The 13,813-nt window shown below is 30.8% G+C and overlaps 3 protein-coding genes across 3 annotated transcripts; 2 read left to right on the forward strand and 1 right to left on the reverse strand.

The window, feature by feature from the left end:
- Window positions 1-187: 187 nt before the first annotated feature.
- LOAG_02794 (hypothetical protein) lies at window positions 188-4,631 on the reverse strand (the record flags this gene model as incomplete). Its single annotated transcript, XM_020446125.1, has 7 exons — window positions 188-317; window positions 667-829; window positions 1,025-1,303; window positions 3,033-3,137; window positions 3,496-3,657; window positions 4,041-4,244; window positions 4,481-4,631. 7 exons carry the CDS (start codon window positions 4,629-4,631, stop codon window positions 239-241), a joined length of 1,143 nt encoding a protein of 380 aa, XP_020303492.1. The 3' UTR covers window positions 188-238.
- A 1,582-nt stretch (window positions 4,632-6,213) lies between these two features.
- Window positions 6,214-6,684, forward strand: LOAG_02795 (hypothetical protein; the record flags this gene model as incomplete). The annotated part of the gene is made up of 2 exons (XM_003138332.1): window positions 6,214-6,360; window positions 6,424-6,684. 2 exons carry the CDS (start codon window positions 6,214-6,216, stop codon window positions 6,682-6,684), a joined length of 408 nt encoding a protein of 135 aa, XP_003138380.1.
- A 1,002-nt stretch (window positions 6,685-7,686) lies between these two features.
- Window positions 7,687-11,659, forward strand: LOAG_02796 (hypothetical protein; the record flags this gene model as incomplete). Its single annotated transcript, XM_020446126.1, has 11 exons — window positions 7,687-7,811; window positions 8,205-8,321; window positions 8,638-8,816; window positions 8,922-9,066; window positions 9,155-9,253; window positions 9,488-9,644; window positions 10,064-10,164; window positions 10,275-10,368; window positions 10,756-10,866; window positions 11,335-11,428; window positions 11,533-11,659. The coding sequence occupies exons 1-11, from the start codon at window positions 7,731-7,733 to the stop codon at window positions 11,657-11,659; spliced, it is 1,305 nt and encodes a 434-aa protein (XP_020303493.1). The 5' UTR covers window positions 7,687-7,730.
- Window positions 11,660-13,813: the final 2,154 nt, after the last annotated feature.

The raw sequence follows: 13,813 nt of genomic DNA on the forward strand, positions 1-13,813 counted from the left end.
ATCCATCCAGTCAACAAATGACAATTACCATTAAATACATAAGCTATAATTTCACCCAATGTATTTAGTGAATTCGAATAATACAACCCAACCGATGAAAAATGATCCGCCGAAGAGTGGATCAATGCGCTTAAAGCTCACACAAAATGAGCAACTAAAAATACTAAAAACTTTTTTTTTTATTTTTGTCCTTCTCAACTATATTTCCTTCTCTGAATCGCATAAAATTATCTGGGATTTAAAACAACGAAGGAATGAGCAAATATTTCACTCGATTCCGATACTGCAACCAGTATGGTCCATATTTTGCCAAACATCTGGAAAAGCTAATTTTTTTTTTTTGACGATTTCAGGAATTACTGGTTTTTCCTCGTACCACCATAAATTTCTCAATATTAAGAATCCAAGGCTTTCCCTTAAATCTCAAATTTTGATCAATTTTCGATTTTTTTCTGAGAAAACAAATATGCACCTTCATTTATTTGGGTTTCAACTCAGTGACAGCTTCTTCGACATGAATAAAAGAAAAATAGGTCGTATATCACCTTAGGAAGTACCATACCATACTGCAACGTATTGCAGTATGCATGATAAGCTATTTTTCATCTTATTTTATTACAATTCAGATGTTTCTGGGCAAAAATTAAATTTTTTCAGATAATTTACCTCAGTTCATCATGCTTTAATCGTAAATATAAGTAGCATGTTAGAAACAAGAACGGAAAACAGGCGAAAAATGTACTTGCTCCCTGCAAAATTGTCCAACAGGCAAATGTGAGCCATTCACCGAAATAATTTGGATGCCGACATAATCCCCACCAGCCGCTTCCTGAAAAAACAAAAAGTTGACCACATCAAAGTTAACTTATGGATTTCAAATTCTTCATTCCTAAATTTACCGCAAAACTTTAGAGAAAAAAAAGAAAACTGAATTGTCTGATAAAAGATGCTTGGTTAGCAGAATCGAGTACTGCAATGTTAAATAATTGAATATTCAATCAGCTGATTCGAAGTCTTTACTTACCTAAAAGTAAATTCGCAGCAACTTCACCATTTTTACGTCGATATTTGGCAGTAATAAAAAATGGATCTTCACCCCATATTTTCATATTTCCATTAGCAAGTCTGAATTGTACACGTTGTCGATCACTGTCAACCGTAACATACATCGCCATGACAGTAATGAAGAGTAGTGCCACACTGATTGGTAAAGGTAACACAACCTTACGTTGTGCAAGTACTGTAATTGGTGTTGCATAGAATGCTGGATAAAGTACAAGAGTTCCCCAAATGTAAAAAAATCCTGAAAATATTTCAAATAAAGATTAGGGATAGCTACAAACCATTTATATTCCGTATGTTTTCCTAATTGTTGAAAAACCAAACTTGAAATTTCTTCCTTTCAATTATAAATTATTGGCTAAATTTGTCTTATTGCATTTGTAACGACCAACTTTAGAATACATTTTGTCAAAAAAAATTGACATGAACTGCAAAAAAAAAGTCAGCTTTGTCAAAAAAATTGATGAGATTAATCGCACAAAGAAAAATGCCACTAATGCATCAATCAAAAGCTAAAAACAAATTTTTTGTTTTAATCAAGTTTAAAACAAAGTCTTGGCAACTAATCATATTTAAGTAGTTCACAAAATTTTAAAAAAAATTTTTTCTTGATTTTTTTTCTTCATTCAAAAATTCCTTCTTAGATTTTCAAAATGTAAATATAGGCATTTGAAAGTAAACAGTTTGAAATTAACTTTCGTGTTTCACCTTGTACTTGTTTTCTTTTGTTTTTTTTATCACCTCAAAAAAGCTGCCCAGCAATTCAACCCCCATTTCTTAATTATCTAAGATAAAAGCTGCCCTAAGACACGATTACCAAGGCATATTGAAGTATGAACTAAAATTTAGCATCTCAAGTAATTCATCTGTCATTCTTAATCGATACACAGTTAACATCACTGAGATAATAATGGTTAATATGAAGAAAAGAACAACGAGATTTAAAAAATTATATTAAATAGTCATTAATCAAGTTCTTAGTCCCCAAGGAGCCAAGTCAATTTGACTGCAAAGAAGTCTAGCATTACATCAAATCTTTCAAAGAGATATCCTGCAACAAGTTTGAGTCGAAATTTCTCCATTATCCGAAATACACTAAAGATTAAACCTTGAAATCAATAAAAGAGATTATGAAAAAGATGTGAAAAATTTTGATGAAAATAATAAGATAGATAAAAAATAATTAAGGATCGTACAGCAACTTTATGGCTATGCATCATAAAAGAGCAAATAGTTGAAGATGAAATAAACTAACTACTGTAATTCAAAAAGAATCTCAAAGACTGGGAAAAATTCCTTACCGTTCTAGGCTTGTGTCTCTTGTCATTCTAGGCCTGCATTCCTAAGAGAATAGAACAGTCTTCGTGTGGATACAAAAAAAAATGAAGAAATTATTGACCATATAATAGAAAGTAAAAACGGATCTTTTTTTTTTTCAGTAAAACAAACTGGCATAGATAAGCCTCAGACAGATAAATGGATAAGATTATAATGGTAGGAATAAGGTAGGAACAAGTCCCATTTCTAAGTTCCATTTCCCACTTCTATTGCTTTCTTTTCTTTTTTTTAAATCAAAGTAAATAATCCATTCAGTCTTGTTCGTCATGCCATACAATTTTTATAATATTTTTGTTTGCAATTAATTATTTATCTAATATTTTTATCAAGAACTCATCTTTTCTCATCACTCTCTATTATTCACTATGTCATTTTCTCATTGTTCAGAATTAGTTAAATTCCTATCACTGCTTCTTTTTCCCCTCCCTCCTCCCCTCCCCCCAAAAAAAACTTATTTTTTCACCATTTATTCCATTCTTGCTTGAAATCTTTTCAGTTCCAGGCCTGTTTATATGAGAAAAAAAGACTTAAAAACAAAGCTAAAAATCCACTACACATAATATGTAAAATTCTAATTACATTTCATTATGAAGTGAGAATCGAACTGAAAATATTTTGCACAAATGGCAAACCTGCTTTCTTATTTTGAGTATCCAGTTGACTATAATGCAAATGTTCAAACCAATGTATTTTACCGATATAAATGAGTTGTAAAATTGCACAGGATAGTAAATTATCTACAAAAAAAGGTATTCGTCAAAATTATTGGGATGAGAAATGAAGGAAAAAAAACGGCACGATTTTGAATTGAGTTCAAAGGGAATAAATTAATTAGAAATGCGAATTACAAATTGGTTCATCAGGGCATTCAGATAATTAAGTGCGACATTTTCTTACAATCGTATGTCGGAACTGATCTTGTCTAAGCATCCTCTTGAACAAGGTTCACTGATCAAATCAATTCGTTTAAATCAAGTTGACATTTAGATAATAACTGGTTAAAATCATAATTTCCAATTTATAATCAATTTTTTCGACGAGCGAAAACGAAAACTTGAAAAATGTAAAATTTCGAAAGGTAATCTGAACATTTACTATTGATCCTTCCATAAAATGTATAATTGTAGTAGAGGGATGAGATGATATATAACGGCCATAAAGTTCGAGCAATTCTATAGGTGATAAAGTGTTTGAGATCAACTGAATAAATCACTGGCGTTAAATCAGTACCAAAAAACAATCCACTGATAATATCAGCTAAAAAATGAGTAATTTGAATGAGTAAAAAAAATGAGTAATTTTAGATATCCTGTCATATTTATTACCTTAATTTACATTTCACTTCTAATTTCAGAATTTAACTATTATAATAAGCAACAGATAATTGTAAATTTCAAAATATACTTGAACAGAAAACAGATATTTTTAGAAGACTAGGTTCATGTTCTTTTATTGACGCCTTTACGTATTATGTTACCTTTTGACCTTTTGCTTTACAACATATGCTGCGATATATTTTGATACAAAATTTTTACGTTAAATAAATTGAACACGCTTTAAATTAACATTACCTTTTGCAGTAAGTGGCTATCGATTATCCTATGAAAAAGGCTTTATTTGTTCTTAGCTTCAAAACTTACAAGTATCATCATCATCACTTCGTTGTCGTATATACAACAATAAAACCATGATCATGGATATAAAGTTTAACAATGATAGGATTTGAATCCAATTCATATAAATGATAGAAGCTTTGTAGAAGCCTAGTGCTGAGCCAAAGATGAATAATAGTATTACAAGAAGACATGACTGGAACGAATTCACTGGATGACATTCTCGTTCTCCTGAAATTGAGCTAGCAATAGAATTACATGGCTTTTAATTAGGATAAGTGAAACTTGGATAATCTTTTTTCCTGTGTAACGAAGTTAGCTAAAACAATTGTATTTTAGGCTAAATTAGACAACTAAAATATATCAGGTAGAAATTTTGCAGCTTCATTAGCTTCCAAAATAATTATAAGTGATGAAATGATAAGTTAATATCCATATGATCATTAAAACGATAAGCTAATCCTTACCCATGCTATTGATAACTGTGACAAGATCTTTAGGCAAAACAAGATGAAAGATAAGTTGTAAAAGTGTAATAAAAATAAGAATTTTCCAAGCTATCGAAGAAAATGGTGTTGGAAAAATTTGATACAACACATCAGTTTCCGACCATAACATTCGAAGAAACTGAAAAAAAATTTTCGTCGCTCATTGTAAATTGCATAGAAACTATTAAAAATTTAAATTGAAAAAAAAACAGTCTCAACTTCACACAGACTGATTGTTATTGTTAAATTTACCTGAGTAAATGATGCATTACAATTATCCACAGCATAAATGTGAAGGAAGAGAAGAAATGGTCCTCCACAAAGTAACGATATGAGTAATTGAGGAGGAAAATTTCTTTTTTTCTGAAATAAAAAATTGGCAATTAAACAGTTTTTCAATAATATTTAACTACTGTCCCAAATAACTTATTTAATAACTTCCCTTTCCGAAAAAAAAACAAAAAAAAATTAAGATTTCTATAAGAATAGTTCGAATAAACGTAAATTTTCATTTCATAAAACTTCATTCACTTTATCTTTCCATTCTCTTAACACATATGTTCACAATACACCCTTATTTAGATAGACTAAAATTGTTCAAGAAAAAAGAAAGGAAGATGTCAAAGTGGTACAACGAATATTTTAAATGCATCATTCATGAAAATAATATGCCAGAAAGCGATTTAAAATGTTTTTAAAACTTTTTTCTTTCTCCTGCATAAAAACAATTTCGATGTTTATAAATGCTTTTTCAAAGTGAACAACAGAAGAACTGTATCAGAGTTTCGCCAGTATTTCCATTATCACTATATGGAATGAATGTTTGATAAATTAAAACATATAATTCAAATGAAATATGCAAATTTTACAAACAGGCTTTTTATAAATTAATGTAAAAATGAAAGGAAGAGATAATCTTAACAGAATATTTTTGTGTATAAGACATTTCTGTATGATTTCTAATTTAGATTACCTTTCAATCCCTGAAAGATCTGCACTTGTATTAATTGATCCTTAATTAATTTCATAAGTGAGCAGAAATAGTAGAACAATATTATTTACAACATGAAGATGAATAAATAAATCTTTGTTTATGATAAACATTCATGAAAATTTTAACATCTAATCCTTTCTTCTAATAATATCGATCACAAATCAGTAGAGTGAGTTAGAAGTCGAAAAAAAAAATTCAAAAACCAAAAAAGAGACTCATTTGAATTTGAAAAATACGAATTTATCTTTATCAAAGAAGTTGGAAGGTAAGGAAATATCATTGTAATTCAGCTAATTCTGTTTGCAATATTATCACAAATCAGGAAAATGTCCAGAAAAGATAAAAAATATAATTTAAAACTTTCATTTGGGAATATTTCGTTGTAAAAGTTCGTTTACTTTTTCCAATTTATTTCAATAAATTATAATTTTCATAACTCTTAATCGACTATATCTCACTTTTCAAATTCTATTTCCATTCACTAATTACTACTTTCAATTCATACTTAGCTTTTATATTAATTCTATCTCAATTTTAACTCTCCTAACTCTATCTTAATTTTAGCTCCCTCTCTTAATTCTATCTTAATTTTAACTATCATTTTAACTCATTCCTTATTTCCCTACCTTTTCAGGTAATATTAAATAAAACTACCTGTGCTTCGGCAATTTGAATCCGTTCAATATCCTTTAAATTAGATGATGATCGTCTGGATGGTATGGAATGTTGTGAGCCAACAAGTGATGGACGTCGATTATTACGAAGCATTGTTGTTGCCGTAGTTCTTGTAGTCGATGTCGTAATTGCTGCTGTTATTGTTATTGTTGTTGTAGTAGTTGCTGTTATTGTTGTTGTTGTTGTTATTGTTTTTGTTTTTGTTATTACAGACCATTAAATTCTCATCCGCTGACATTCTATCCTTTTCCAGATACAAATAACCAAAATTCCTCCCATCAAGCAATCATCATTGTCAGTAAGCGCTTATCAAAAATCACGAATCAATCTGTCCCAGCTATTATTGTTGGTGCAACAAGCAACTGATAGTGATAGCGGTAGCTACGATGATGCTGATGACGATAATAATAATGATGATGATGATGGCACTGCTAGCACTGAACAAATGATGAGCAAAGCTTTCACATCTATTCCCACCTCTCTAATATTATTACACAAAAAAAGCGCTTCTTAACCATCTCTCTGCGCCACATCTTGTCTCCAACGCTTCCAATCCCTCTCTCTCTTTCAACTTAACCACACCATATACCGAATGACATCAGGCCGAATTCCACTTTTCCCCGTTAAGATGATTGATAAGTTATCAAATATTTGCATGTAAATGATAAATACAAGATACGAACGTACAGAGTATTGCGTTGGTTTGGTTCTTGTGAAGAAATGCGAGGAGCAAATGCAATTTTATCTTTTGTGCTAATTAAAAACAAGATGACAGCTGGTTAAGACGTCAAAATATTTCCTTACTACCTTAAAGATGAAAATGGCAGGTAAGATGGTAGCGTAAAATATACCTCCAACGTATCATTAATTGATCCTAATACTAGAAGTAATTGATCGTGTATAATTATGAAAGATTATGAGAAAAAAAAAAGATTTGTTTTGGACATTTAATGAGGTGTGATATGGGATGTGACGCAAGTGTAATTGTTTCAATCTCATTTGATTTCAAAATATATTTGGAAATTTTTGCTACCGAGAGAATCATTGAAATTACGACAAACTAAATCTGCTGATCGTTTTTAATTATCCACTCGAATGCAACCACGCATCTCATTTCATTATTTTACAGACCGTCTTTTCAAGGCCCATATCTGTTTTATTCAGTTTTCCGAGATATCGCGGTAGTTTTCAAGTATATTTTCATGTTATTCGCATAAAACCACTATTTTTTTAGGACATTTGATGAGGCGTGATATGAGCTGTCACACAAATACAATTGTTTTAACTCAGTCTATTTTTAAATACATTTGGAATTCTTGCTTTTTAGACAATTTTACTCATTGGAATTGAGACTAAATTAAAAATGTTAATGGTTTTTAATTACTCACTCGAATGCAATCATGCATCTCATTTCCTTATTTTACGGATCGTTTTTTAGGCTTATTTCTGTTTTGGTCAGAGATGTCGTGGTAGCTTTCAAATATGTTACATGTCGTTTGCATAAAACTACTGTTTGTTTAGGATATTTGATGAGGTGTAACATTGGAATACAAGTTAAGCATGATAAAAGGAATCAAGATGGAGTGTGCTGCAGTATCACCAGCCGAGAATATTACAGGAGGGATGCCAGTCGACTTCAAGGTATTTTCATGGATTTCTTTTTTCAAGATTGAAATTTCGAATTTAAAAGTTAACACACATTTGAAAGTACGAATTACAGTAACCTATCATACTGACAGTTCTGCAGGAAAGTGGATAAAACTTTGGGCGATGTTCTAAATTGGAGATAGATGGTCTGTACTTTCCATATCATAGTTGATAGTAGATTGACAAGAGTTATGGTGGCCTTCTATTAAGGGAAAAGATAAATCAAGGTTAAGGATCATAAAGGTTACTAGTATCAAAACCAACTGAGTAGGAAATATCAAACTTTTTTAAGTGGCTTAAAATTCTGCTTCTAACACGTATATGATTATCCGAAAGTTCCACAAAGTTTAAAGAAAAAAGAGACAAAACTCCCAACAAAAATTTCAGACCACGGGTGTTGTAGCTCGATTAACAAATAACATGGCGGCAGATGTTCAATCATTGATATTTCAGCGTCACAGAGTAGCAAATGGCACAGCCGGATATGTCTACACTGCTAGGAATGTAGTAGTTGATTTCATATTTCTTCTTCCAGTTTTTCATTCAAATTTTAGGTTTCACTTGCGTATCCATTCATCTAATTCATCTAACTTCCAAATATTCGTCGATCTGTTGAAAGGAACAGGTCCTATATTGTAACTACAGAGAGACTCGAAATAGCTCTGTTTTAGTATTTCAATAACAACAAGAACAATGCATTTAGCGTTGTTACAAATAATTAAATTAAAAATGTGCAAATTTGTTCTTATTTTCAACCATTTATACGGCACTATGAACAATTTAAATAGGGAAATCGCTTTTGAAAGAATGACGTTTTCAGGGTCTTGCATCAGAAAAAGTCGTTCGTTTGGGACGTGAAGAATGCTCGGAAGGCGAAGGATGTGATTATGCGATTGCAGTAATCAACAGACGAACGGGGAAGACAGATTATTTGCCGACTAAACTAATTTGTTTCGAAAATGTTCCGGTATCCGATTTCCAAACAATACTAGATACTGGGTTTGTTATATTTTTGTGCAGTTCTTGAAAGTTATAAATATTCCATTTTTTTTTTTTTTACCCCAAAATAATCTGAAGCTTGAGGTCAAAATGAGACAATTTCAGTTACAAAAGGAAAGTCGATTATTCCATCGATAACACTATTAGCAGAGAATCGTGGGCTGATAAACGGCGTGCATTGACACATGATTTTGGATCAGTTAAAAGGGTTAAAATACAGGATGCTGCCAACCGGCGACAAATTAAAGATGCATGTTTTCTCAAATAAATGAATTCAGAATTGCTGTTCTTTGCAAAAATAGAAACAGGAACTTTTGAAACATTAATCGATTTTTAAGGAAACGTTGTCAGTTATGCTCAACTCGGCATTTGCGTCTGCAAATATGAAAAAGGAAGGTGAAACGGTGGAGAAATCTGAAATTTCATTATTAACAAAGGTGAGAATTTTCTACCACATAGAAAAGTTATTCATATCTTTATCTCATCTTATGAATATGAAGTCGAATATGCAAGAAAAATCTTCTATACGTCAACTGAAATCTTTTCAACGGAATTAATCATTACCAACAAATGTTTAATAAGCAGATATATTTCGAGTACTCTGCTTCTTTTCAAGTTTTAATGGATTTTTTTTTTCGAATTTTCTGTTTGATTTTCATGACTTTTTGCAGGCTGAGAGTTCGGTGCTACCGAAAGCAAATATGGATGGGAAATCGCCAAGAGAAGTATATTTATTTTCAAATTTTTTGTCTGATGCAGAAGTTATAACATTCAAATCTGAAGCGTTTGATCATTTGAATGATTCAAGAAAAAATCTTGTTGCAAATGGTTAGAGGATTTTCTACTTCTGCATATGGTTTTTACAGTTCTTACATATATATTACTAGTTTTGGGGAGCCAAATCTTTCGATACTGATACTCAATACTTCTATCTCTTCAAATTTCATCTTATGCTACAAAAAATTCTACCGTTTTTTCTTTTTTTACGAAACATCGAAAAGATCTTCACAGTTTTCTATTCTTGCTTTTGTTCTTTAATGCAATGCAACACAGATCCTATCGTTCCGCTCATATTCAGCGGAAAACGATACATTGCGTTTTTGGTAACGTTATTTGGTGAAACTGTAGCGGGCTTTATTGTTTGGAATACTTTGCTATATTGCCATAAAAAATATATCGTACTGCAGCCGCACATCTTTTAGTTGCAAATAATACTGTAAATCAACTTATTCTATTATATTTTTCAGGGCTCTCTCCTCTTGTATATAATCTGATTGGTAATATTAGTACAAACACCGAAAGAACTTGTTATTTATTACTGTTGGATGCTATGATACATTGTTACAAGGTAATTATTCATATATATATATATATATATATATATATTTGGACGGAATACTGTATACACTTATTCATTTTATTTTTTCTTTTTGAAGTTTGAAATTTTTTACTTTGCAGATTTTGGCAAAACGTCGTTTCCTTTTACAAGACGAGTGGATGCAGTTGCAGTATCCAGTGACAGTACTTTCTAAAATTCGTGAACTTTTTCTCCGTATGTTTTATTCTTACATTTCTGGTGACATAACAATTAGTTTTATTGGTTGGGTAAAAGATTAAGCAAATCTATACTGCTTAAGATAAGGAAAACCAATGGAAATGTAAGAAAAAAGAAATTAAGTAAAGTTATTTTATATGAGGAAGGAAGAAGTCAAGATTCGAGTTAGAGAGTGAAAATGTTGAATCGAAAAGAATAAGGAATGGATTTTGGGGGAAGATTGGGATATTTTTAATAATGTGCTGGTTTTTATCAGATAGTTTTGTTTCTTTGATTTGCAAAATCTTCACTGAAGGAAATAAAGAAAAATTTCATTTTGAATGCATTTTGATTTCTTCTTTTTCATTTCTGATTTATTCAGTTTTAGTTTCGATTCTTTTACAGCTGGTGAATTCGTTAGCGAAAATAACAGAAGTAAGCAAAAGTTAGCAGTTAATGTAATGACCAAAGATAGATTATTGGCGCACATTTTATGCTTGGCGATTTTATTAGATTGTAAGTTAACTCTTTCTCTTATACTGATGACGATCTTGATTAAGCTTGTTCAATCACCTATTACAGTACGACTCTTTTTAGTGATAGAGGCGTGTGATTGTATTCAGCTACCCGACAGAGCTTTTATTGTTACCATTAAATCATCCAATAGCTGAATAACTACTGATGATATTCAGAATTGTGGGAATTATTGGGTTTTATGACTAGAAAAAAAAAAAAAAAAACGAATCATCAGTATTAACAAGTGATTTATCGATGATGACCTTGTGCATTGCTGGTACGAACATCCAAAACTTTAAAATTAAATATTTTTCGAATATATTTATCATTTTTATCTTTTTTAATCTCTCACATAACTCTTGTGGTTTAACATTCAAGCAGTGAACATTGCTAGTCTTTTCCTGACAAACCTTTAAATGCTTTTTTTCTTTTTTTCATCATTTAATAAGCCGTGGAAGGTATTTGCAGATGAAAATATGACTTTACCAATCACGCCGTGGGCTAAAGAACTTGGAACAGGCGAGCCAAAGATTACCAAAATTGCAGCTGCACTTGGTTGCAAGTAAGTATTGCTGCTAATTTTGAAAAAGAAATCATGAAATTTCAGATAAGATATTTCTGAAATTTATCAAATCGGAACCAATCAAGTGAAATTCTTTATTCCAGCATAAGCGCAGCAACAGCATCAGAAGGTGTTCGTTTAGGAACCATACGAATAGCACGGTTAGTTGGACCACCACAGCCATCAAAAAGACGATTTTCTGGACGAACTAGTGCTGGAAGAGGTCGCTAAATTGCATAAAAATCATAGCAGAATAACGTCGCATTTTTACATTTCCTTTTAGTCCTTTTTTTTCTGCATCATACTGTTTCATTCTTGTGAATTTCTTTTTTTATTTTGTTGCTGTGTAACACAAGTATTTAAGGGAACGGGTTTTAAATATAGTTGTTGATAACATTTTAGTATTACATCAGAACTATTTAGTTGGCCTGTGATGTATTGCTGCTAAGGAGAGTGGCATAAATGCAAAACCGAACATTACTATTTCTTGAAAAGAGCAAGAGACGCCGATGTTCTAATATTCTTTTAGTTTACGTGCTAGTTAGGCTCTCAATGTTTCCTCTCTATAAGAACCGAAATATTTTGATTATTTATGCGAGTAATAAAATAGCTTAGTTTTTGAACATCATTGCATCCCCTACTTTCTTCTTCCACATGATTCCTCCTATTCTTTAACATCTAGGCTACTAATGAATTTGAAGATTTTATATTTTCTCAAGTTCGTAATTTAATTCGTAATTGAATTATTGTTTATTGGTATATTTCGCTTATTCTGTGATCAAAAAAAGGCGGGAATAAATTTTCAATTTCCAAATTTAATGTTTTTGCATGGAAGAGTGTGAAAAATCCATTGTAAATAACCCATCTGAGATATATGGGAATGGAAATTTTTGTGCTAAATTTTGTCAATTGCTAAAAATATTTGAGGAGGGGGAAGATATTCCCTTATTTACCTGCTCAATCTTTTGCTAACCTAGATATTTCATGGGAAGGGAATATTTCATGCACCGTGGAAATCGAACTGTTCAAGCTTACATCAGTTTATACTGATTAAATGTAAATTAAACATAATCGGGATATCAATTGATATTCAGAAGAGTAAATGTATTTGCTTTGAATACTTAAGCGGTATGTTGTTAAACGTACAGTACGACTTTTAGTAGAATTTTCTAGAGTCAAAGACAGAGAAAGAGAAAGAGAGAGGGAAGGTATGTTATATTCGATAATTAATTATAAAAGATGTCGAAATTGTGCACTTCAAGGGTATGCTATGCAACTTTGCATAATTTAATAATTATCTTCCGGAAGAGGATCATATTTTGATTAATTTGACTTGATCTATATCTAATCCTGCAAATTATTTAATTAATTTAACTGAGAATTAGTTTTATTGAAATTCCTAGAAAATTATAATCACTATGGTTATAGTTATTGAATACTTGTCTCTCTCTCTGTCTCTTTCTCTCTCTCTCTCCCCGCTTCTCTTGCATATATTATTCTCATATAAGTTCAAATAGTGTTAAACATTCTTAATAATAGAAAAATTAAAAACTCAATGGAATAAGATAATTAATTTAAATATTAACAAAATCAGTTATGGAATTAATCTATCAAAAAAGTGAAATTTCTAAACAAAAAAATAAAATATTTATTTTTCGAAATTGTAATATTTAATTAATACAATTATGTTTCTCATTATCGTAACATATCATCGTATCATCTCTCTGTCAATCAATCGATCATCCTTTTTGTTTTCTTTTTGGACGACACTTTGGTAGTGGAAAAATAGTTTTTAGTATTGGATTGATGTTTCTTCTTTCCTTTTCCATTCCATCACTTTTCTTTTTTTCTCTTTTTGCTTTTTGCTTAATCGGTCGCTTATTCCTCCAGTTTCACTTTTTTTTTTTTATCAATACGCTAACAACCATCCATTCAGCTGAATCAATCGAATTGAACAGCTGTTTTACGATGCTTAATCAGTCGCTTATTCCTCCGGTTTGGTTTTTCTTTTTTTTTTTTCTCAAAGACAAAATAAAAAAAAAGTAATTGGATAATCCGTATTTTCTTAAGAAGAAAAGCAACCGGATAGCAAAAACCGGAATGGTTCATGTTTTCCACTCATATATATCCCTATTATTTCCCTTTTCAAGTTATGGTACCATTATTCAATTTAATTTATTAATTAACTTTGTACCATTACCAGCAAAAAAATATCTGTACAGAATGTGTAATTGTAAATAGCAGCAAGTCTCATATTGATTTTGTCTTTCTCTCTCTCTCTTTCTTCCTCTTTTTTTCTTTCTTTGATTTTTGTTCGAATTCTTTAAATGTTTTTTTTTCTCTCGATCTTCTTTTTTCCTGACAATTAAATTTAGAAAAATTAAA

This window comes from Loa loa, assembly GCF_000183805.2.
Source record: "Loa loa unplaced genomic scaffold supercont3.203, whole genome shotgun sequence".
NCBI classification, from domain to species: Eukaryota; Metazoa; Nematoda; class Chromadorea; order Rhabditida; family Onchocercidae; genus Loa; species Loa loa.